Raw genomic sequence first — 22,841 nt, 5'->3', positions numbered from 1 at the left:
GTGCCGTTTTCACTCTCTCACCTTCATAGGAGCTAATAAAGTCGTTGTTTTCGCGATGATATGATGATATTCTCAACGCTCACAGTGTCGATGTATGTGAATTGAGAAAATAGTTTACAATTAAGCAACATTTCATTGAAAATGCTGCTATTCCAAAGAACTAAGAGTACGATTGTTCTCTAGCCTGTTTGCCCTTCAATGATGGAAGTAAGTCACAATACAATTGTCATCTATTTAAAAATAATACGTCACAAGATTTCATAAGCAATATGACTTATTAAATCACGATACCGTGAGTTTTTTTTAACATTGTTTTGTTACTTCCATATACACTTCATATTGAATGCAAATAATGACGATATAATTTTTTGTTTACCAATCCAAATATACTCTGCCTACTGCTCCACCTCATATACATCTCACTAGCTGACCCGGCAAACTTCGTCCCGCCCAACATTTGTTTTTTGTTATCAATACCTTCAAACATTCACGTCTTCTTACTATGTGAAAGTTCATGGGTCCAATCGCAGAACTGTTCATTGATTGATCTTCTAATCGACCCCGTTGAATTTACCTTTTACTATAAAATTCCTAGTATTTCTAACAAAACTCATCATTATAATATCAGATTATTTTCAGATACAAGCCTCGTTCAAGATTTTTCAACCACTTGCAAATAACATATTTCTCCGTTAAATGGAATAAATGTTTTATACAGAAATTATGATATAATAAAGACAGCTCTAAATCGGACAATTCCTTCCTCGAGTTGCTCTTATCAACACACCCGGCGATACTCTTTAATTGGAATAGATAGAAGAAGATATAGGAGTGCGTTTCACCACATTGAAATCCATTTCTAGTTTCGAACAAAGATCAATTTCGCTAGCGCAAACATCAAATGGACTAACAGCACTTGTCACTATGTAATTGTAGAACATTTTTATTTATTTATTTTGGCTTAACGTCTTTACAACATGCCCTGATTCACAATTTTCTTGTGTATTGTTCGTTGCTTGGTGTTTTAGTGGCTTGCAAGGCCTGCGACCAACCCCACTATCTCGCAGGAGGACCATCGTGATACTGCTGCTTTACGTCGTGTACCACCAGGACTGGGCAAAGACGCTTATAGCGGCGTCAATTCACTTAGGGGAGCTGTTTCCGGGTTTTTGTGGCTTTTCTTGGGGACTGGCAATGCCCAATGCTCATCCCACCACACCCTAGACAGTTCCCCTTTACCAGTGCAAGTCAGAAAAACGATCAATGACGATAGAATTTCTGACCCGAACGGGAATCGAACCCGAAGCCCCCATCTTGGCAAGCGCAACGCTTACCACTAGGCCTGGGGACCACAAAATTGTAGAACATATGGGAATTTAATTTTCTGAATTTTCCCTTTTTTCCATCAGAGTTTTCCAAAAATTTTCAATTGTCATGTTTGGTTGGAATATTTTTGGTTGAAATATGTGTAATATTTTTATGGGACCTCCTCTCCATTCCTGAGGAGAGAGGGGTGTCATACCATCATAGAAACATTTCTCATACCCAAAAACTCTCACATCCCAAATTGTGCTTGATTAGTTCTCGAGTTACGCAAAGAAGTTTGTGTGCCCCCTGTAATTTGTGTTTCATTTGTATGGCAGCCCCCCTTAGAGAGGGGGGGGGGTGAAGTATTGAACCACCATAGAAACATTCATTGTACCACAAAACCTCCATGTGCCTAATTTGATTCCATATGCTTGATTAGTTCTCGAGTTTTGCAGAAATTTGTGATTCATTTTTATGATAGACCCCACCCCTCAGAGAGGTGGGAGGAGTGTTGAACCACTTAAGAAATGTTTCTTGTCCCCTAAAACCTCCACATGACAAATTTGGTTCAGTTTGCTTGATTAGTTCTTGCATTATGCAGAAATGTATGTTTCATTTGTATGGCAGTCCCCCCCTCTCTTCACAGAGAGTGTCTATTGACCATGTCCCCTAAAACATTCGCAAGACAAATTTGGCTGCATTTGCTTGATTAGTTTTCGGATTATGCAGAAATTTGTCTTTCATTTGTATGGCAGCTCCCCCTTAGAGAGGGGGTTGAGTGTCTAACCACCATAGAATCATTTATTGCACCCTAAAACCTCCACATGCATTGGTTCCATTTGCTTGACTAATTCTCGAGTAATGCACGAATTTGTGTTTCATTTGTATGGCAGAAACATATAAAAAAAATTGTCTTTTTCATGATTTACAGTAGTTTTATAGTATATTTTTACGGAATCACATGTTTTAAAGGATTATAAAATACACCATCTATTGGTGTCAATGCGCCTCCCATTCGAGCTAACTTTTAATCGATCACCAGATGATTATTTGGCACGTGTTCAAACCTTTTTCTGGATTACAACACTTACAAATATTGTAAACATCATGCTTGCACACCATTTTTATCAGATTTAGCTAAACCATTAAATTAACACATTTTGATGAACTCAATTCTGATCATGAGATGTCCAATTCAATAATGTTATTTTGTCCACATGATTTCTATGGCAACCGCTTGGCGCGCTGCAGTTTGTTTATAGTGTCCTTCGCGCATAGCAGGAATAAAGTTTCTTTGTGTTGAGTGTGTTGAGGATAACACTTTTAAAAGGGCCAAGAAAAGGCAGTATTCTGAAGAAAGCCTAAATTATGAATGGATCCATATGATGACAGTGAACTCAAGCAATGATGAATGCAACATCTACTTTTGAATTCGAATGTTTTCATTCAAAAATGGTAATTTCTAAAACCCGACAAACCATAATCATTTTTTTTGGGCAAACCATGATCAGAGGTGGTCAAACCATGATCATAATTCTTCTTTGAGGAAAATCATTAAAATACATAAAATTTTTAAAAATTTCAACGCCTTATGGTAGTATTAGCAACTAGAGACTTGGGGTTTTTCCAACAAACCCAAACTCGTATCGATTATATGTGATTTTCATGAAGAAAAATCGATTTTTATTTACTAGTTGCGTAAAAACACTCCAAATCGGACAAACCAAGATCATTTACCCTACCCCTTGAATAACAGCGAATCAATATTGTTATCGATTTCCCAACAATCCCATCCACTTCATAAATAACACTGAACTCTGATAAAAATAAAACCACAAAAAACACTCACCCCGTAATAAATTTTGCTTTTTTCCCGTTTGAAACCCCCCTAACCGCTTATCACAATCTCAAAATTAGTTAAACTGTAAATAAAGCAACCATCGTACTCACCACCCGGCGATTGTCCTGCTTCGGTGTCGCGTACAGCTTATCGCTGAGAAACACCTCGTCATCCTCGTCGTCGGTAAGATTGTCCTCCTCCTCCTGCACCGGTTTATGCTGTCGCGGTTGATGCTGCTGCTGCCTCTTGGTGGGATCATTACCCGGCTGGAGTTGCTTATCTTTGTGCTGTTGCTGCTGGGAGCGGTCGACGGTTCTCTGCACCTGCAACTGTCCTTCCTTCCTGGCGGGTGGTTGCCGAAGCGGCGACTTATCTTTGGTCCGTTTGGTCGGAACAGCCACATCCTGGTGGTGGCTGCTGGTAACGACAGAACCCGTTGCACCCTGTTCGTAGCTCCCCTCAGGCTCGACTCGCTCCTTACGCGGGAGGAGAGATTTGTCCTTGTCAGGCGAAGGCGTCCTTCCGGTTGTGGTATTATTAGCAGCTCTAGTGGTTACGCTAGAAGGGGGCGGGGCCGGGGGCTGGGAAGTTTGCCATGCACCACCGGATGTGATTGATTTCGGATCGGATTCATCACTTATGGTAAGTGGAGGATTCAACGGGATGGGAGGAGCCGGGCGACGAGTTGGAATCCGACCGGAGCCGGATGTCACATTCGGGGGCTGGGGAGCAGTATATTTAACACTGGCGCGCTTCGCTAGGGATGGCTCCATCTGCTGGCTGGGCTTCGTCGTGGGAAGCGCCACTATTTCCGCGTACTCGTGATTCAACTTTGATAGAGTTGCTTTTGGAGGTCCGGTTAATGATTTTGGGAGTGTTCCACCCTCCGGAAGGTCGGTATATCTTGTTCTGCCACCGCTGATGGATGCCGGGAGAGTGCTGGAAAATTTGGGTCCATATCGTTTCACCGCACCCAGCGAGTAGCGGCCTTCGAGTGGCAGTTTGCTCCTCGTGGGAGACAACAATAACTCGTGACTGTGGCTGACAGACAGTTTGGTATTTTCGTCGTACTTCTGCATTGCTTTCGGCGGTTGGCCGCCGCCGCCGCTTCGGTAGGAATTGGATTTTACCGTTTCGTACTGGTGGTCGACCAGCTGCTGGGGCGCGGTCTTTTTCGACATTCCCGCGTAGGTTGTGGGCGTTTCATAAATCTTGCCACCCGCGGTTTTTTGCTGCTGTTGTGTTGTTGGCTGACAAAGCTGGTTGCGTTTTACGTTGTTGACGTGCTTTATGAAATCCTCGGCGTATGCCGGCACCGAGTAATTATCTTGGATAATGTTGTTTCCTGACTGACGGGAGCTGTTCTTCCGGGTCATACCGACGTCGTCAAAATCGGAGGAAAAATAACTCGAAGAGCAGTCGCAATTCCGGCAATCGTACCGACAGTTATCCGAAAAGCTGCACTTCTCCACATCCATGCTGCACCGGCGACAATCGGACGCAAAGCGACAACTTTCCGAACTTCCGAAATAGCGACGGTTCGCGGAATGGGAAAATAGTGAATCCCCCAGAGACGAGTCGGACATGTTGCCTGTGCGTGGCTGTTTCAGGGAACTTTCGCTTTTAACTGACATCTCGCTTAGGATGGAAGCATTCGAGCTGGTTTTGTAAATTTCCGAAGAATCCGTCGGCTCCGGATACCGGGAACCAGCAGCGGCTCTGCGTTGGTAATAGTACAGACTCGCCTGCTGATAGAGTTCACGTTGCATCCGGGCCTGTAACGAGTCCGAGGAGGAGGAGGATTTTTTTCTAATCTCCTGATAGTAGTCGGAGCTAGCAGAATAAATATTGTGTGCCTGCTGATAAATGTGACGTTGTTGGGAGGACATATTGGGAGCGCCAGGTGGGCCTCGATGCATTTTATAATAGACCGGTTGAATTGGGTTATAGTCGCAGCTGAACGCAACTGGTGTTGTTTCTATTTTGAAAACATTCGGATTATTAGGATTATACGATTGATACTGCAGGACATTGCCGGTACCAGTGCTATATGTCGAGGACGACGACTGATATAAATTCACTTCGTCAGCATCGTTCGATGCGACAGCTTTATATTGTGTCCCGGAGGCAGGGATTTGCGGGGGGACTTGTTTCAGTTGTTCATACACGTTCTGCTTTTCCAACTGCTTCTGCTGCTGATGATGGTGATGCAGCTGCAGCTTATGCCTGGAGACATGGCTGTGACACGCCTCGCAATTGCTATTGCTACATTGTTGGACACACAGCTCGCAATCGATAAACTGAATTTTCTCATCGTTCGCCTCGGCTGGCTTTTCATCGAAATAAATTTCCTCGTAAATATTTTCCTCGCCTCTCTCCAAACCTCCATCATCTCCGCCGGCCTCCGCCGGTGCTGATCGCTGCTTTAAGAAATTCTTCTTGGAAGATTTCAGTCCTTCCTTCAGCAAATAATAGTTGAAGCTCTTGATGCCAATCTCTCCTTTAAGGAATCGTTTCCCAATCTGAAATTTACTTTTACTCTCTTTTGTGTCTTCTGCAACACCACCACCCCCTCTACCGCTGTGACCCTCCAGCTCATCCTTTTTGTAAATTCCTTCTTGCTGTTGGGGCGTTTCACAGGACCCTTCCTCAAGTGACACAGCCCCTTCGTACTCGGCTGCATTCTGTCTACGAATTAAATTCCTATTCCTCCCACGAGTTTTCTCTATCTGAGCCTCATCCCTGTCCTCCGCAGCTTGTTCCACGGCACTGACACACCTTTTCTCGCTAGTCCTTTCCTTATCACGCTCCACGCATCTCTCCCTTTCTGCGCCCTCGTACTCGTTCGATCCTCCCACCGCCGTCGTCGACCTCCGGTCGAGGCTCCTTCCCCGCCGATCGAGGGTGGAGCTTTTGCTGTGCTTCAAATTATCCGAACTGCTCGACTCATCGTTCAACCGCAGCGCTTCCGAGCTGTTATGGTAATTAAACTTTTTCCTTCTTACTTTCACCTGCAGATGTGGGGCCGCCTGACTCTGGACCGATTCCGGCGCATTTGTCCCACACTCGCCGCCGCCGGTAACCTGCCGGCTCGCATCCTCTGCGTCCACGCTGTAAAAATCTTGGCTCTCCAGCGCCCGACTTCCGCTCGCGCTCCGCAGATAATCCTTGCCCACCGAGTTGGACTTTTTCTTCGGAATCGTGTAGAACTTGCGGGCCGCCGTTTCGGCATTCTCCGGTCCGCTGTTGCGTCGCATCGGAAGGGCCAGATGGCGGACGTCCTCCGTGTAGGCCGGGTCGTTCATGAAGCGCTCCCGCACCGACGAGGATGAGCGTTCCTTGAGCTGCACGGAATATAGGAAAGAAAAAACTTTGCGTTAGTGGATTATTTTGGTCGAGAAATAGTGCTGCAGGTTAGTTCCAATAGAAGCAATTCAATTGTTATTTTAATTAGTTCGGACTTCAGTTCTACCAGTGTCTGAGGATTGCAATTAGTTTCTTCGGGTCGTTGAATGGGAATTACTCTAGAGTTCTTCACTTCTGGTCAATGTCTAATGAAAGTGTTCGTTTACATATTCATGCATACAGTTTACATTTCATACATATTCTTGCGAAAATTCCTTAGAAAATATAGTTTTATCGATGAATATTTCTGTAAACCAGTAACACACTCGACAAAAATGAAGTAGAACGCGATACCTAAATTTTAAATAAATTGTTGTAACGCCGAACTTCGTTTTAAATGAACACATGATGATAAGATATACAGCGGTTGTCGGCTAACTGGGCGGAAGACGCAGCCCAGTTGCGAATCCCGCTCGTTAACTGGGCTGACAATTAAAACGTCAAAAAAAACATCTAGGGAAACGTCAATGGATGCATTCAGAAAATATTTTTTAAAAAAACTCGTATCTCCTGATTGCATTATGACAACAATAAAAATGGTTAATGCGCGTTTTTCTCACCACAGTATTCAGATATGGCACATTCAAGTGCTCCGCCTTGCGCTCCACCATTCGGTGAGTGCATCGCACGCAGCCTTGATGCCTGCTGTAGTATCTCTCTTACGTAGGCCACTTGGTACCGTATCATGCGCGTTATCGTATGCCCCTCTTACGCAGGCTACAAGACTGTGTCCACCTTGCTTCCAACATCCGTGACCACATTGGATGCATCCATCATGCTCTCGTTCGTAATGTACCACCAACGCACAGATGGGTAAAAACTTTTACAACGTCCTGATACATCATTTATATTCCATAAATATTCTCATACATACAAATGACGATGCGTGATATATCGCAGTTGACGTAAATATTTTTCGCTATTTGTTTTTTTTTGTGTGTCTGTAATAAATCGTATATTCGTATGACAATAGTCGTATAAGATGCATATACTAATCGTTTATGCATTCAGACTAATTCGCAAGCATTTTCCAAGTATGTATATGCCAGTTAGGTGCATATACCACCCAAAATATTGGATAAATAATGATGTATATACGCTGGTTGTACGATTTTATGTTTGCTGGGTTCTTCAATAAGTCTTCAGTTGGTCCACTTCATCTATTGCACAAATATTACGCCAGCGAAATTCATCCAATTCTTGTGCTAAGAAAACACTCTAGACGGCACCGGCAACAAAATACCAACGCATATATGCATTACGCTCTCGCCAATCACTCAGCAGCAAAATGCCTCGAGCATGGAAGTGAATCCATCTGAAAATTGTGCCAGCATACACAAGTGCCCAAGTCCGAAAAGTCTTCGACCATCGCCACACAGTTCATATGCATCAAGTTCCGATTTTCTACTTCTTAAATTAATCGATTACATTTTGTATGTTGAAATTTTATTTGATGGAAATAGATGAACAAAACATAACCTTTTTTGTCATTATTGCAAGAACTGAACATACTATCTGCTATATGCTATATGTTTTGATTCTTGTATTTACCATTTACTCACGTAGAATGTACGAAAAGTTAGTACGGTGGAAAATGACTGTCGCATCGGTACTAAAATTTGTTATATAAATGCTAACTATTTTTCTCAGTGTATTGATGATCATAGATCCGTGATGCATTGGAGTACCCATCGCAAATTTTGTTGTTTATATTACATTATATTTGACGTTTAACTGATTTTTATCTGGACTATAGCGCAGTTAGCGAGCGTCCGGTTAAAAGACATCCCAGTTAAAGAACGCCCAGTTAGTGAGCAAGTGCTGTACATCATTTCAAAGCTAGCTTCCAGTTTTGGAACATCGTTTTCTGATGCATGTGTCCATAGTGCACAGAATATCACAGAATGATAACGTTATTCGAATAAAGTGGATTCTTTGAAACGAAATTGATTTTCATGCATCAACCTTTGAAGGAGCAAGTTTGAAAAACTACGTAATTATATTTGAAATATTTTAGATTTTCACTATTTTTATGTTTCATGAGATACATCTGCACTTGCTTAACCAAACTACAATGTATATTATATTCAACCATTCCATGCCAAACCGATATAGTGGTTCTCAGATTTTCGTCAAAAGCGGTAATTTTGTTCTTTATCGCAAAACATCAGGCCCGTATTTTTTTTATTTTTTTTATTATGGTGCCCATTTCCATTTTCGGGTGGTCCGAAAAATCTATTTTTTCCACTTTTTCCCGAAAATGATTTTTTTTCAAAAATTCATAATTTTTGAACCACTGAACCGATTCAGATGATCGACATATCAAATTGAAGCCTGCTGCTGGTCAAAAATATCAAACATGCAAAAGAAATCGATAATCGTAAAAATTTTGATTGTAGTCGTTTTTATTGTTTTCATGACTTTGGACTTTGGACTGCGCTATTGTTTTGTATCTTTTCTTGAAAGCTGAGGATTTTTTACATTACACATCTCAATATCAGAGATGCTATTGTTTTCCTTTTTGAGTTATGATTTTTCAAAGTAAATCGATAGATGGAAAAAATCATATTTCCCTATTTTTCCACTACAAAAATTCATAACTTTTGAACTACTGGACCGGTTCATATAATCGAAAAATCAAATTGAAGTTTATGAGTTAGTTTTGTTTGAAAAAAACATTACTTTTGCGGAAAATTTGGATTTTTGTTTTTATAATTATTGATTGAGTTTTTCATAGTTTTCTCGGTTAAAGATATAGGGCGCTATTTTTTTATGGAAAGCTGAGGATTTTTTATATAACATATCTCGATATCAGAGATGCTATTTCTTCGTTTTTGAAAATTCAACATGTTTTAAGTCTTCGTTCAATATTTCCATGTGACTAGACTAAACCTATGTCATTTTTGGATAAAGGGGAAAAAAAGGTTTTTTGGAACTACCAGCTAATTTAAAAAATCATTAGGTAAATGATTTTGGTTTGTCCAGTCGTAAATATTATCATGGTTTGCCCAATTTTTCGAATGCTCTAATTCAGCACACCTTTGTCAAATCAGGTATTCGAATGTTTCAAAACATATAAATAAAATTGTCTTTTTCATGACTTACAGTAGTTTTAAAGTATATTTTTTACGAAATCACTTGTTTTAAAGGATTACAAAATACACCATCAATTGGTGTCATAGCGCCCCTCATTCGAGCAGACTTCTAATCGATCACCAGATGATTATTTCGCACGTATTCAGACCTTTTTGGATTATAACACTTACAAATATTGTAAACATCATTCTTGCACACCATTTGTATCAGATTTACATAGCATTAAATTAACGCATTTTGATGAACTCAATTCTGATCATGGATTGTCCAATTCAATAATGTTGTTTGTCCACATGATTCCTATGGCAACCGCTTGGCGCGCTGCAGTTTGTTTATTGTGTCTTTCGCGTATAGGAGAAATAAAGTTTCTCTATGTTGAGCAGTCTTCCATCTTTCACAAAAAAACACTGCGTCCGGAATAAACATGTCCACGCTGCTGTTCACAGTTTTGTGTTTGAGTACAAACATGATTTTTTCGTACCTATGTTAGAAAATGTGATAAGTTTGTATACGTGGTATGTTTGGTTATACGATGTTTAATCCCAATGTTTCACATGATGTTCGAACATGGTGTACAGTTTCTCTTGCATTTTCACCCCAAGCACCGGCAGTGCGTAGAGTAGAAGAAGCGAATCGGACACCACACCACCACCACTCAACGCGTGGTGTGTTGGTATGTTGACATGGAAAAAATGCTTTCCTTTCATGACAATGGATGCTTCGTCTAAAATATTGGGCAAATAAAATAAACCTCTTTTTATGTTCTGAACAAAATAAACACCGATTGATATGAGAGTTTTTCACATTTGATACCATTATTTAGTGCACGCATGAATTTATATATTGAATTCATGTAACATTCGCTATTATTAGCTATTTGAACAAGTACTAAAATTTAATTATTCAGCAGTGACATGTTAGGCGTGATGCTAACCACTCGACCACGGGAGCAACAATTTTGGCTGGATCTTTGAATACAAATGGCCAATACTGCTTGTTCGCGACGATCGTGACCCGAGCTATAAAACGAGCGGAGAAGAGGAGAAGAAAGGATGATGCAATCGCATGCACACATAGCATATGTAGTGCAGTGTAAGTGTAGCTTTTAGTTTTTTCCTTCATTCAGTTTGTGATAACATCGAGAAATTAATGGTGTGTTTTAGCCGCTGAAATTTCTCTGCTGGTTCTGCTGTGTGCCCGCTATGCAGTCGGCTCCCCAGACTTTAATTGCCAACATGCACGCAAAAAAAAATAGAAAGCTTCTTTCTATTCAGAGAATGTTTTCTTTGAACGAAACCAAGGATTATTTAATCAGACTTGCAAAATGTGCATGAACGATCTATAAACTTTTACTTAGTCGCGGCAATACATACACACACTCTTTACAGATACACGGGCCGAAGGTTGTGCAGTCCACTGATGATTCAACAAGAGCCAAAGGTTGTACCGCTCATGACAACTCTACACGAGCTGATGATTGCGTCGGCTAGTGATCATTCTATCCTGGATTCCTCGAGTCGAAAAAGACGCACCACGCTAGATATGGGGTACAGACTAGGGGGTCGTTGCTGATTAACGGTCAGCTGCATCCCAATAGGAAGTATCCCATGTCGGGCACACGTACAGAGCACTGAAGACTGCAACATCCCAATTATGAGAACACTTGTAATACTAACCTCGAGCCAACCGCGAGTAATCGGTTACATATTACTAACATAGTTGTAAGCAAACATTGTCAAAATATTGAGCTCCCGGCCCGTTAGGCTGACGCCATATGAGCCTTAATAAAAATATATATTTTGGTGCATGAACTTATAGCCTCTTAGTTCGTGCAATTTTTGAAATGCGAACTGAATGGATCAATATGATGACAGAAAACTCAAGCAATGATAAATGCAGATGATAAATGAAGAATTCAAATGTTTTCATTTAAAAATTGTGATTTCTAAAGCCGGACAAACCATGATCATTTTTTGGACAAACAATGATCAGAGGTGGTCAAACCATGATCATAATTCCTCTTTAAGGAAAATCTTTAAAAAAACATAAAAATTTGAATAATTTCAACACCTTATGGTAGTATTAGCAACTAGAAACTTGGGGCTTTTCAACAAACCCAAACTCGTATCGATTATGATCATTTACCCTATCTTTACCATATCTCGAAAACGAAAAAATAGCATCTCTGATATCGAGATGTATTACGTAAAAAAGCTCAGCTTTCGAGAAAAATTATAGAGGCTTCTAGTCCAAACCATGAAAACAATAAAAAACGACTACAATCAATAATTACGAAAATAGAATCTTTTTTTTTATTTTTTAATGTAAGGCTGGCTCATTGGATTCAATTTGATATATCGATCATCTAAATCGATTCAGCGGTTCAAAATTTATGAATTTTTACAAAAAATAATTATTGGGAAAAAGTAGAAAAAATAATTTTTTTGAACCACCCTAAAATGGACATGGTCAACCTAACAAAAAAATAAAAAATACGGGTCTAATATTTTACAATAAAGTAATCTAGAATTTCAAAAAGTTACCCCATACAAAATGCTCACTACTGTTCCTCAGAAACGCCGATGTCAACGTTTAATGATGTTTCCTTCGTTGTGTCCCCGTTTCATATCCCTCCTATCCAAACGATAAACTTTTACTTAGTCGCGGCAATACATACACACACTCTTTACAGATGCACGAGCCGAAGGTTGTGCAGTCCACTGATCATTCAACAAGAGCCAAAGGTTGTACCGCTCATGACAACTCTACACGAGCTGATGATTGCGCCGGCTAGTGACCATTCTATCCTGAATTCCTCGAGTCGAGAAAGACGCACCACGCTAGATATGGGGTACAGACTAGGGGGGCGTTGCTGATTAATGGTCAGCTGCATCCCAATAGGAAGTATCCCGTGTCGGGCACACGTACAGAGCATCGAAGACTGCGACATACCAATTATGAGAACACATGTAATACTAAACTTGAGTCAACCGCGAGTAATCGGTTACATTTTTTTTTTTTTTTACATTTTTGAACAGAATGCGGTACCGAAACAAGTATTTATTTAATGTCAAACGTCTTCGACCTAATGGTTGTACAGACTGCTTATAGGGACTTAATTCTATTCTTATAGATTAACCTACTAATATTAAAATCGAACAGTTCAGATACCTCGTTAAAGACGCGGCAGCAAGCGTCTAATGGATTATTTTGCCCATATATGGTACGGTGATTAGGCATCGCCAGGACTCGATGGTGGCGTAGCTGTCGGGATGGTGCGTGTAGGCTAACGTTTCGAAGTAGATAGCTGCAGTCAATTTTGTCTGTCAATACATCGAAAATAAAAATTCTCTGTAGCATCAATCGTCGGCTTTCCAGGGTTTGCATTCCAATAAGTGCACAGCGCTGTTCATAGGGTGGTAGGTTGGTTGGATCATTCCAGGGCAGGCCACGTAGAGCATACCTTACGAAGCGTTTCTGAACACGTTCGATGCGCTGGATATGTACAGCGTGATATGGGGCCCATACTTGTACTGCGTATTCCAAGACGCTGCGAACAAAAGCACAGTACAACGACTTCAGAGCGTAGACGTCATCGAAATGAGCTGTGTTGCGTCTCAAAAATCCAACCATCGCATTTGCTCTTGAAATTGTGACCGAGACGTGCTCATGGAAACGCAGCTTGCTGTCAAGAAGAACTCCCAGATCTTTGATTCTATTGACTCTCTGCAGTGGCGAGAGATTCAACATGTATCCGTGTACAATAGGGGAGCGAGAGCGCGTAAATGTGATGGCCTTGCATTTTTCAGCGTTTACATGCATTCCATTTTCCTGGCACCAAACCGTTAATCGCTCAATGTCAGCTTGCAGTATGCAGCAGTCTAAATTTGAATGTATTACTCGGTAAATTTTCAAATCATCCGCATATAAAATTTTCTCCGAACATAACCTTTCGCACAGATCGTTAACGAATAATACAAAAATCAGAGGACCAAGAATGCTCCCTTGTGGCACACCAGATGGAATCGTAAATTCGTTGGATCTAGTACCGTGGACCTTGACAAAAGCTTTGCGGGATGATAAGTATGAGGTTAGCAGGTTTATGATCCAGGATGGTAAACCAAGTCGATCCATTTTCAGAATAGCAAGGTCGTGGGGTACTTTGTCAAAAGCTTTGGAGAAATCGACGTAAACAACAGCATCAACTTGTTGCCGCTTCTCGATTTTGTTGATTATCATGTGAGTGTATGCCATAAGGTTCGTGGTGGTTGCGCGTTTTTTAACGAAGCCGTGTTGGAACTCTGAAATCACAGGCTGTACAATCGGACATAGTGCACCATGAACTAGACTCTCGAGCACTTTTGCTAGGCAGTTTAAAATCGATATCGGGCGATAGTTTTCGACATCGTGAAAGCTGCCTTTCTTGTGGACTGGAGTTATCGATGCAAGCTTCCAAGTCTCGGGAAAAATACCCTCGCGCAGAGATTGGTTGTAAACCATAGAAACTGGTCTGGCGAGCATCGCTGCACAGTTCTTGATGAAGACCGGGGGAATAAGATCCGGACCGGGTCCTTTTGTTGCATCTACTGAACTGAGTGCTTTATGCACCACATCTTCATCAAACACAAGTACTGGGAAACGGAGATTGTAAGATGGCAGACTGTCAATATACTGGCGGGTTGGTTGAGATGAATTGCTTTCATACATGTTTTGGAAAAATTCGGCAAAGAGATTGGCAGAAGAAAGTGGTGAGTCGGAGTTGCTGGATTGATAAACGATTTTGTCCGGTATCCGCGTCAAGTTCTTCCGGTTCCGTACGAAACTCCAGAAAGAAGTTGGATTTTGTTTGAATGTGCTTTGAAGAGCATTTATGTACTTGCGGAAGCTTTCAAGCTGCAAGTTCTTGTATTTTTCTTCGGCCTCGTGTAGTTCTCTTCTGCGTATTGGAGTTTTGTCGTGAAGAAATCGTTTTCTCGCTTTTCGCAGCCTATTGCGGAGATTTCGAAGCTGTGGAGTCCACCAGGGTTGATTAAAATTCCTAGAACGCTGGGCCTTCAACGGAACTGTTTCTCTAATAATTTCGTTCAATTGTTCATAGAATGTAGATACGGCATTGTCAACTGATGTATGGTCAAGTATGCGGTCCCAATCCAGAGAAGCAATTTTGTTATTTACAGTATGATAGTCACAGCGAGAAAAATCAAGCTCAGAGCGAGAAGAAGAGTCATCTTCCATTCGGGAACAAAAGTTAACAATTAAAGCCAGCGGCTTATGGTGATCGTCCACTTTGAGGAGCGCCGATGGGTAGTCGACAAGACTTACACGGTCAGGGTTGTTAACAAATGTCAAGTCAAGAAGCTTACCGTTGGCGTTCAGTAGGTCGTTAATTTGATATAACCCAGACGACAGTGTTGGTTCTACTAATGCTAGTTCCTGCTCCGTAGATGCGTTAAGAGGTAAAAATGAATTGAAATCATCGTCGAAGGTCCACACTAGATTCGGGAGATTATAGTCACCGAGGATTACGATCACATCATCAGGGTTGGCCATTTGTTTAATTTGATGGATGGATTCAACGTGACGGGCGTAGGTATCCACATGACTGTTCGGGCGGATGTAGATGCTACAGATGAACAATGAGAACCGGGGTAGAATGATGCGCACGGCTGTTTGCTCGAAACTCTCACAGTCTACTAGATGCACCGAACTACAGTTAAGCTCAAATTTCACTGCAATCAAGACACCACCGCTACGGGACAAGTGACTGCTGAGTGAATTACGATCACAGCGATACAATACGTAGTTACTTGATAATTCAGCACTTGATATTCCAGAATGAAGCCACGTTTCTGTAAGTACCACTGCATCAAAGTCACAGGCGAGAAGTGATAGAAGCATGTCATTGGTCTTAGTCCTTAATCCGCGAACATTCTGATAGTAGACAGTCAGCTGTGTATTATTTGCGTTAGATGAAGGTATTGGATGACAACGTTGTTCAAGATCAGGCGTTGAAGAACTTGGTTGGGGGATGTGGTTCACTGACTCCCTCCCTGGATGGGGAGTTGCTGTGATTGGTTCGTTGCTGATGTTCCCGTGTCGATGACTTGCGGGGGCTTCCAAAAATGTTGTACATTTGTACCATACTCTAGGAATTCCCTGAACTCGATTTCTCTGGGCCACGTAGAAGGGTCCATAGCTTTGGCCTTCAGATCTTGACTGACGCCTATCTTGAAAGAGACGAAGGTCAAAGTTGACAATGGCCGACCCTTTGGAACTAGCGGCTTAGCAATAACATCATCCGTCGATAAGCGCTCCTTAACTAGTTGTTGGACATCTGCTTCCTTGACATCTGGAGATATTTTGGAGAGATACACCCAAAATTTGTCATCAGCTCTCGATCCTGATCTCAAAAGCGTATTGTTTACGGACTGACCGGTACCGTGGAAGATTTTCGTTGGTTGTTCTTGTGACGGCAATATGTCCTCATCACGACCTCTTTTCGGCGTTGATCGATTACCAAAATTAAAGTTGAAATGACGAGGTAAAGGCGACGAGACAGCAGGGGTCAGCTTATTGAAGCCACCTTGGATCTCTTGCTTGAGTTCTGCAATCAAACTCTCCTTGATATCCGTCTTCAGATCATCAACAAGTTTCTGGTACACGTCTTTTACCTCCTTAGCAGCAGCATTGATCGATACCATGGCGTTTCTAGAACGAGCGTTCGCCATGACGTCACGACATCCTTTGCACATCCAGAATAATCCGGGCTGATTATCAACTTCCTTGTAAAGCGCCTCCGATATTTTTGCACAATTAAAATGGAAATTCGCTTTACAGAAACCTTTGCAGACAACCTCTTGGTTGGTCATGGCTAACGCGCAACTGTGACAAATTTCCATTATGTTAGATCAACCAACGTTGAGATCGCAGTACTATTATTGAAGAACAAACAGCAGAAACAGAACTGGAAGCACTGCTGCAGGGACCAATGTGCTTTTTCCGTTTCGCTTACTTCTCAGAATCACAACTAGAGCGCGTTTTGTTCCGTTTCCCAGTGTTCCCTGTTTACACATACACTAACATAGTCTAAGCAAACATTGTCAAAATATTGAACTCCCGGCCCCGTTAGGCTGACGCCATATGAGCCTTAATAAAATATATATTTCGGAAATAAAAAAAAAATGCTCACTACCTCGAAAAAACACCCTATGCGAAATATCAGCTCAATCGGATTTATGGGAGAGTTTGAGTTTTTTGAAAAGTGAAAAATTACCCAAGGTGAAGTAAAGGAAAAAAAAAGTATGCCAAATGTCTTAAAAACATGAAACGTCGAGATCTACTCTCATCTCGAAAAAAAAATTGTTTGTCAAAAATCGACATTGTGGGACAATGAAAATGATCATCTCGATGGACGATATACAGGTAAACTTCGATATAACGTACATTTCACTTCCAAAATTGTACGTTGTATCGAATTGTACGTTATATCGAAGCATAATAAAGTACTCACAAACGTAGTCTATAATACATTATTGTGTTGCTGTTTTAGTAAAGTAAATGAATAACTTCAATCAGAAGACGAAGCCAGCCTTTCTCATGATGTTTTCCTTCGTACTGTTGATTAAAACTTTATTCATTTAGAATCCGGAATCACAAAACCAGCTGTATTTCGGGATTTATTGAAGGTACAAAACTTGTTTTAGCATCACAATACAGGTAATTAATTGTTCTATCAGAAAAAAAACATTGAAAAAAAATTTCCTTTATACTTTGGAAATGTATAACGTACACATTTCCAAAGTGTAAAGGAAATTTTTTTTCAATATTTTCAATCGAGGTAAAATGTACGTTATATCGAGTGACGTTATATCGAGGGTACGTTTTAACAAGGGTACGTTATATCGAAGTTTCCCTGTACCGACCAATGGACATAAAGTAGCAAAATGTCGTATAACAATTCCTTCCTTTTGCAATGCTTCAGGCGACTATCTTCTTTTTTTGAAGGGGCATTGAACCACTGCGACCATTAGTTTGATCTATTGTGGTGCACTCCAGTTTACTATATATGCACTGTCAGTTCGTTCCATCACTCAGGGAATAAGTGATAATCGCACTAGGACTAGGTATAACTTCCTTTATGAAGTACTTTACCTTTTTCGGTTCAGCAGACCATATCTCGTTAGGTGTGATGAATAATTTTGATTGTTATGGTGTTGATAGAGCCCTCCAGTTGGCTTCCATCATAGATATTTGCCAGGTTTTAAGCTCTGATTTTAGGCATGATGTAGCTTTGGCTGACTATGACTTTTACATTTTACGAAGAGGTGTGTGCATATATTACTGACATGTCATTTATACGATCTGGAGGTATGTAAGAGATGCCGATATAAGAAGTTCGATTGCTGAACGTCATGGCCACCCAAATTTGCTCCACAGTGTGGTCATTAGAAGGAAATAGTTCACGTGATATGAAACTGGAATTAATAGCCAGCAGAACTCCACCGTCAGTAAGTTTGGTACTCTTAACTAAGGATCAATATAGGCGGTACACTACATACGAAGAACCGAACAATTGTTGTGACAAAGTGTTAGTGTTAAGCCACGTTTCAGTGAAGGCGAAAACGTCGTATGAGGAATCAGAGCAGGCTAGATAGTAATCGGTAATGGAGGTGTTCATTCTACCGACGTTTTGATAGTAAATCAGAATGTTGCGATTTACACAAGCAATGCTCGGACTAGTTGAAATTTGCGTCACGGTTAAAGGGCTCAAGTCTCCGGATATATTGATCCTTCGCCTTGTTCGAATCCTAGTGCATTCTTTGGACGAGAATTGGGGTCGAGCGATTGCATAAAAAAGTATTTTGGGTGTTTTCAGAGGTTTGTTGAAGTTGATGATTAACTTGTACTGTTTGGGGTTGTAGGTTAGAGTTGGATACAACCTGACGTGGTAGAGTTTGCGGTTCCCCTTGCATTGTTGCTAGTTTTCGAACTAAGAAAGGAGTTATGGAAACTCCTGCCGGCCAGAATTTTTGTTTTCCGAGTCATGGGATGGCATAAAAAGTATCCTGCACAGTTTTTTTACGAGAAAACAAAAGGTCTGTGGATTTGTGGAGAAAAAAACGGTGCACATACAGTACCTTTCAAGAAGTTAGAACCACTCAAGTTTATGAATGTTTCAGCGATCAGGAAAAGCTCGGTTGAAACGAAGTGTTAACATTAACTATCTTCGTTAATTTTATAAAGGTGTGATAGTGTTAAATGGGGAGTAGCATCTGGCTCTAAAGTTATGAAACACCGATACTTTGTTTTTTTAAAGGATTACAAAAGAATGAAGGTTACAAAGTTTGTTTTATAAACGAAAATAGTTATTGTATACCATTTTATCATTTGGACCGATATCTTTCGCATCTTTTTTTTATAATAAATGATGATGGTCCCACCTCATTCCCCTACAAAGGTTTGAGCGGGACGAGTTATCTTATTGATCATTATTATATTACGGTATTTATAGTTTTCATCAATTAACCAGTATGCAAATTAAATTGAACAAGAAAACGGACTGGTTATCTCGCAGACATAGATTACTAAACGAAAGAACAATTTAAGCCATTATCTAAACGTATTTATTCCATGGCATGTCGAGAGAATTTCCAACCCCGGAAGACCCTAGACCTATCGGGAATTGAACCCAATACATATGTCAGTATTAGCCACGAATTTACAAGGGAATTTCCGCTTTATCAGGTCCCCGACCACGATGCTATCGTTTCCGAGTTCAAGCAGCTGAGCACTCGAGCCTAATTCTAGCCGATACTTCAGGCCCATTACTTATCTCAAGGCATGTCAAGAAAGTTTCCAACCCGAAAAAATCCTTGATCGATCAGGAATTGAACCCAATACCTATGTCAGTATTAGCCTTGAATTTACGAAGGAATTCCTGCTTCACTGGATACCCGACAACGGTCTGTTAATCGTTTTCGAGACCAGACAGCTGAGCAAACCTAAGCCTAATTCCAGCCGATACTTCAGATCCTACATTCAACATGGAGTATAAACGTATCAACCTGAAATCTGCAATGAGATCCGCCACAACACAGAAAAATCTCGTTATAAAGGGTGTTCGGATCGAAAAGTGGTCAACTTAAATTCGCCGTATTTTTTCTAATCATTCATATAAAAAACCTGATCACCCCTCATTTTGTAGGTCGATTGAATGATGCCCCTATTTGGATTTTGACACTAGATCTTTAGTTGTCAAAATGGCGCAAAGCAAGAGGAGGTACGAATCAAATTTTTGTACATGCGTCGTGAAAATCCAAACTACACGCACGCAGAAATAGCAAAATCGTTGAATGTGGCCAAATCAACCGTCACCAAAGTAATGAAAGTGTTCGGAGAACATTTGTCGGCAACAAGAAAGCCTGGATCTGGGGGAAATCGAAAGCCGGGAGCCGCAGTGACGAACAGAAGAGTGAATAGCGCTTTCAAGCGCAACCTCAACCTCTCCGTTCGAGATGTCGCAAATAAGTTGGGAATATCGTCTACAACCGTGCATGAAGCTAAAAAACGATCCGGACTATCGACTTATAAGATGGTAGTGACTCCAAATCGCAACGATAAGCAAAACCTTACGGCAAAAACAAGATCTCGGAAGCAGTATACGACATTGTTGACAACGTTTGGTTGCGTGGTAATGGACGACGAAACCTACGTCAAGGCAGACTTCAGACAGCTTCCTGGACAAGAGTATTATACAGCAACCGGAAGTGGAAAGGTGGCAGACATTATCTCGTTATGTTACGTTACGTTAATATCTCGTTTGGCAAGCTATCTGTACCTGTGGCTTGAAAAGCGACATTTTCGTTGCAACCGGGACTGTCAACCAGGAAATTTACGTGAAAGAGTGTCTTCAAAAGATTTGCTGCCTTTCCTGAAGAAACATGGCTTGTTTGTGCTGTTTTGGCCGGATTTGGCATCCTGCCATTACGGAAAAAAGGCCATGGAGTGGTATGCCGCTAACAAGATGCAGGTTGTGCCCAAGGATAAGAACACACCACACCAGAACTTCGCCCAATCGAAAAATATTGGGCGATAGTGTAGCAGAACCTTAAGAAGACCCAAAAAACTGTTAGCAGCGAGAAGCAGTTCAAAGGAAACTGGCGTTCTGCGGCGAAGAAAGTGGATAAGGTGACAGGCGTCAAACGAAAGGCTCGCCAATTTGGACTAGGTCGACCGGAATCTTGAATGAGTATTTTTTCCGTCTTTTATACATATTGAACTTCAAAAAGAAAGATACTTTGATTTTTTAATAAACTTTAAACAAATAATAGATTTTCACGCAATTTAGATTGACCACTTTTTGATCCGAACACCCTTTAAATAATTATCTGTTGAAAAGATGAATTTACGAGTATTCCGGTTGATCTATCCCTAGCTTCACTCCGGTTTCCACATTAAACCCGTTGAAACGTTTTTATCTGATTCGAGAAAAAATTGTTCATGTTCAATCTCATGCTTCTCTATGCGTGTAAACGCGCGGGCTCAAACTATTGTTTAAATTTAAATTTGTATGTACGACTAAAGGAAAAAAAATACGACTTAAGTTCCGCAAACAAATAACATACCATCATCATCATAGTCATAAGTTAAGAAACACAAATATCCGTTATAACTTCGTCATCTTACATGCTAACAATGATTAACATTGATTCTATACTGGGTTACAAATCCAAATCATGCTTCAAAAACTCTTTACAAATACTACGGAACCTTCGAAGATTTGTTGCTGTCTTAGCTTCATTTGGTAATGTATTGTTAAGTCGATATCCTCTGTAGAAAGAGAATTTTGGGTACAAGACATTCGAAAGTTCATGGTTCTGAGGTTACTTGCTTGTCTTGTGATATATCGGTGCATATTTCTCTCATACGTTATCGTGTTTTGTAGATAATTCGGTGTCATACCGTTAGTCATCTTATAATGGGTTGGGGAAAAAGAAATGTCGTATTTCTGATCGAAATTTGACGCTTTGACACTTAAAATTATCCAATTTAAGTCAAATATGCGCCGTTTTGTTCGCAAACTTGTTGCCATTTAGAAGGAACTTCATTATCCACCCCTTATAACCCCCTTCGACCACGACTTTTTTCGCTTTAGGTTGTCGTACGTGATCCACTTTACATCACCAGTCACCATCTTCTTCAAAAATGGGTCGAATTCGTTCCGTTTCAGCAGTGCATCGCAGGCGTTGGTTCGGTCTAAAAGATTTTTTTGCGTCAACTCGTGTGGCACCCATACATCCAGCTTTTTTTGGAATCCAATCTTCTGCAAATGGTTCCAAACGGTTTTATGGTCTATACCCAGTTCCTGGCCAATCGAGCGAGTGCTCACATGCCGGTCTACTTGGATGATTTCAACGATTTTATCGGTTTCTACGACGATTGGCCTACCAGTACGGGGTGTATCTTCGACAGCTACTACACCAGAACGAAATCGATCAAACTTCGTTGCAGTTTTACCTCGCAGGTAGTAAAAACGTAAAATATGGTGAATTTCTTGCTTGAGACTGAAAAGGACAATCACAACACTGTCAAAACGACACTTGTAGCACAGATTGTCGTCTTTAAATAGCCTTATAGTATGACCCGAGGCGATAAGTACAACACAAGATATGTTTAAGTGTTGCCATATATTGACAATATACAACATTTCTTTTTCCCCAACCCAATATATGAACGTAAGCGTGCAGTACTTAATACTGCACGCTTACATCTCAATATAAGGCGCATCACCTTGTTTGGCACAATTTGCATTCTTTGCATTTGCCTCTTATTTGCAAGAAATAGCACAGATGCACAATAATCATAATGTGGAGCAATTAGTGCCTTATAGATAGTGATTTTTTTGCATCTCTAAAAGCTAAAAAAATTAGTGGTTCTATAGTTATGAAACGAAAAGATCATTGTTGTACAGAAAGATCATTGGTAGATTTTTGTAGTGCAGATTGATGATTAGACGAGGATAGATTTTTTTAGAAAAGTAAAGTGAACAGCATCAGCTATTGGGGACAGATTATTTTGAGCGTTTATAAAATTGGCTATTTCAATTTAATTAATATTCATTAATAGTCAGACGCGAAATATTAAAAAAACAAAACCGCCAGTGTTTCATAACTATAGAACCAGATGGAAAAGT

General features: G+C 40.7%; 1 protein-coding gene across 3 annotated transcripts in view; it reads right to left on the bottom strand.

Moving 5' to 3' along the window:
- Nucleotides 1-22,841, bottom strand: part of LOC129767205 (uncharacterized) — an 823,328-nt gene that overhangs the window by 624,447 nt on the left and 176,040 nt on the right. For all 3 annotated transcript variants that reach the window (XM_055767859.1, XM_055767857.1, XM_055767856.1), the window contains exon 4: nt 3,259-6,492. In XM_055767859.1, the coding sequence (XP_055623834.1) occupies nt 3,259-6,492 (3,234 nt within the window). The remainder of the gene's footprint in view (nt 1-3,258; nt 6,493-22,841) is intronic.

Source organism: Toxorhynchites rutilus, chromosome 2, assembly GCF_029784135.1.
Source record: "Toxorhynchites rutilus septentrionalis strain SRP chromosome 2, ASM2978413v1, whole genome shotgun sequence".
NCBI lineage: Eukaryota > Metazoa > Arthropoda > Insecta > Diptera > Culicidae > Toxorhynchites > Toxorhynchites rutilus.
The sequence above is the reverse complement of the archived record's forward strand: the minus strand, read 5'-3'. Positions and strand labels throughout refer to the sequence as shown.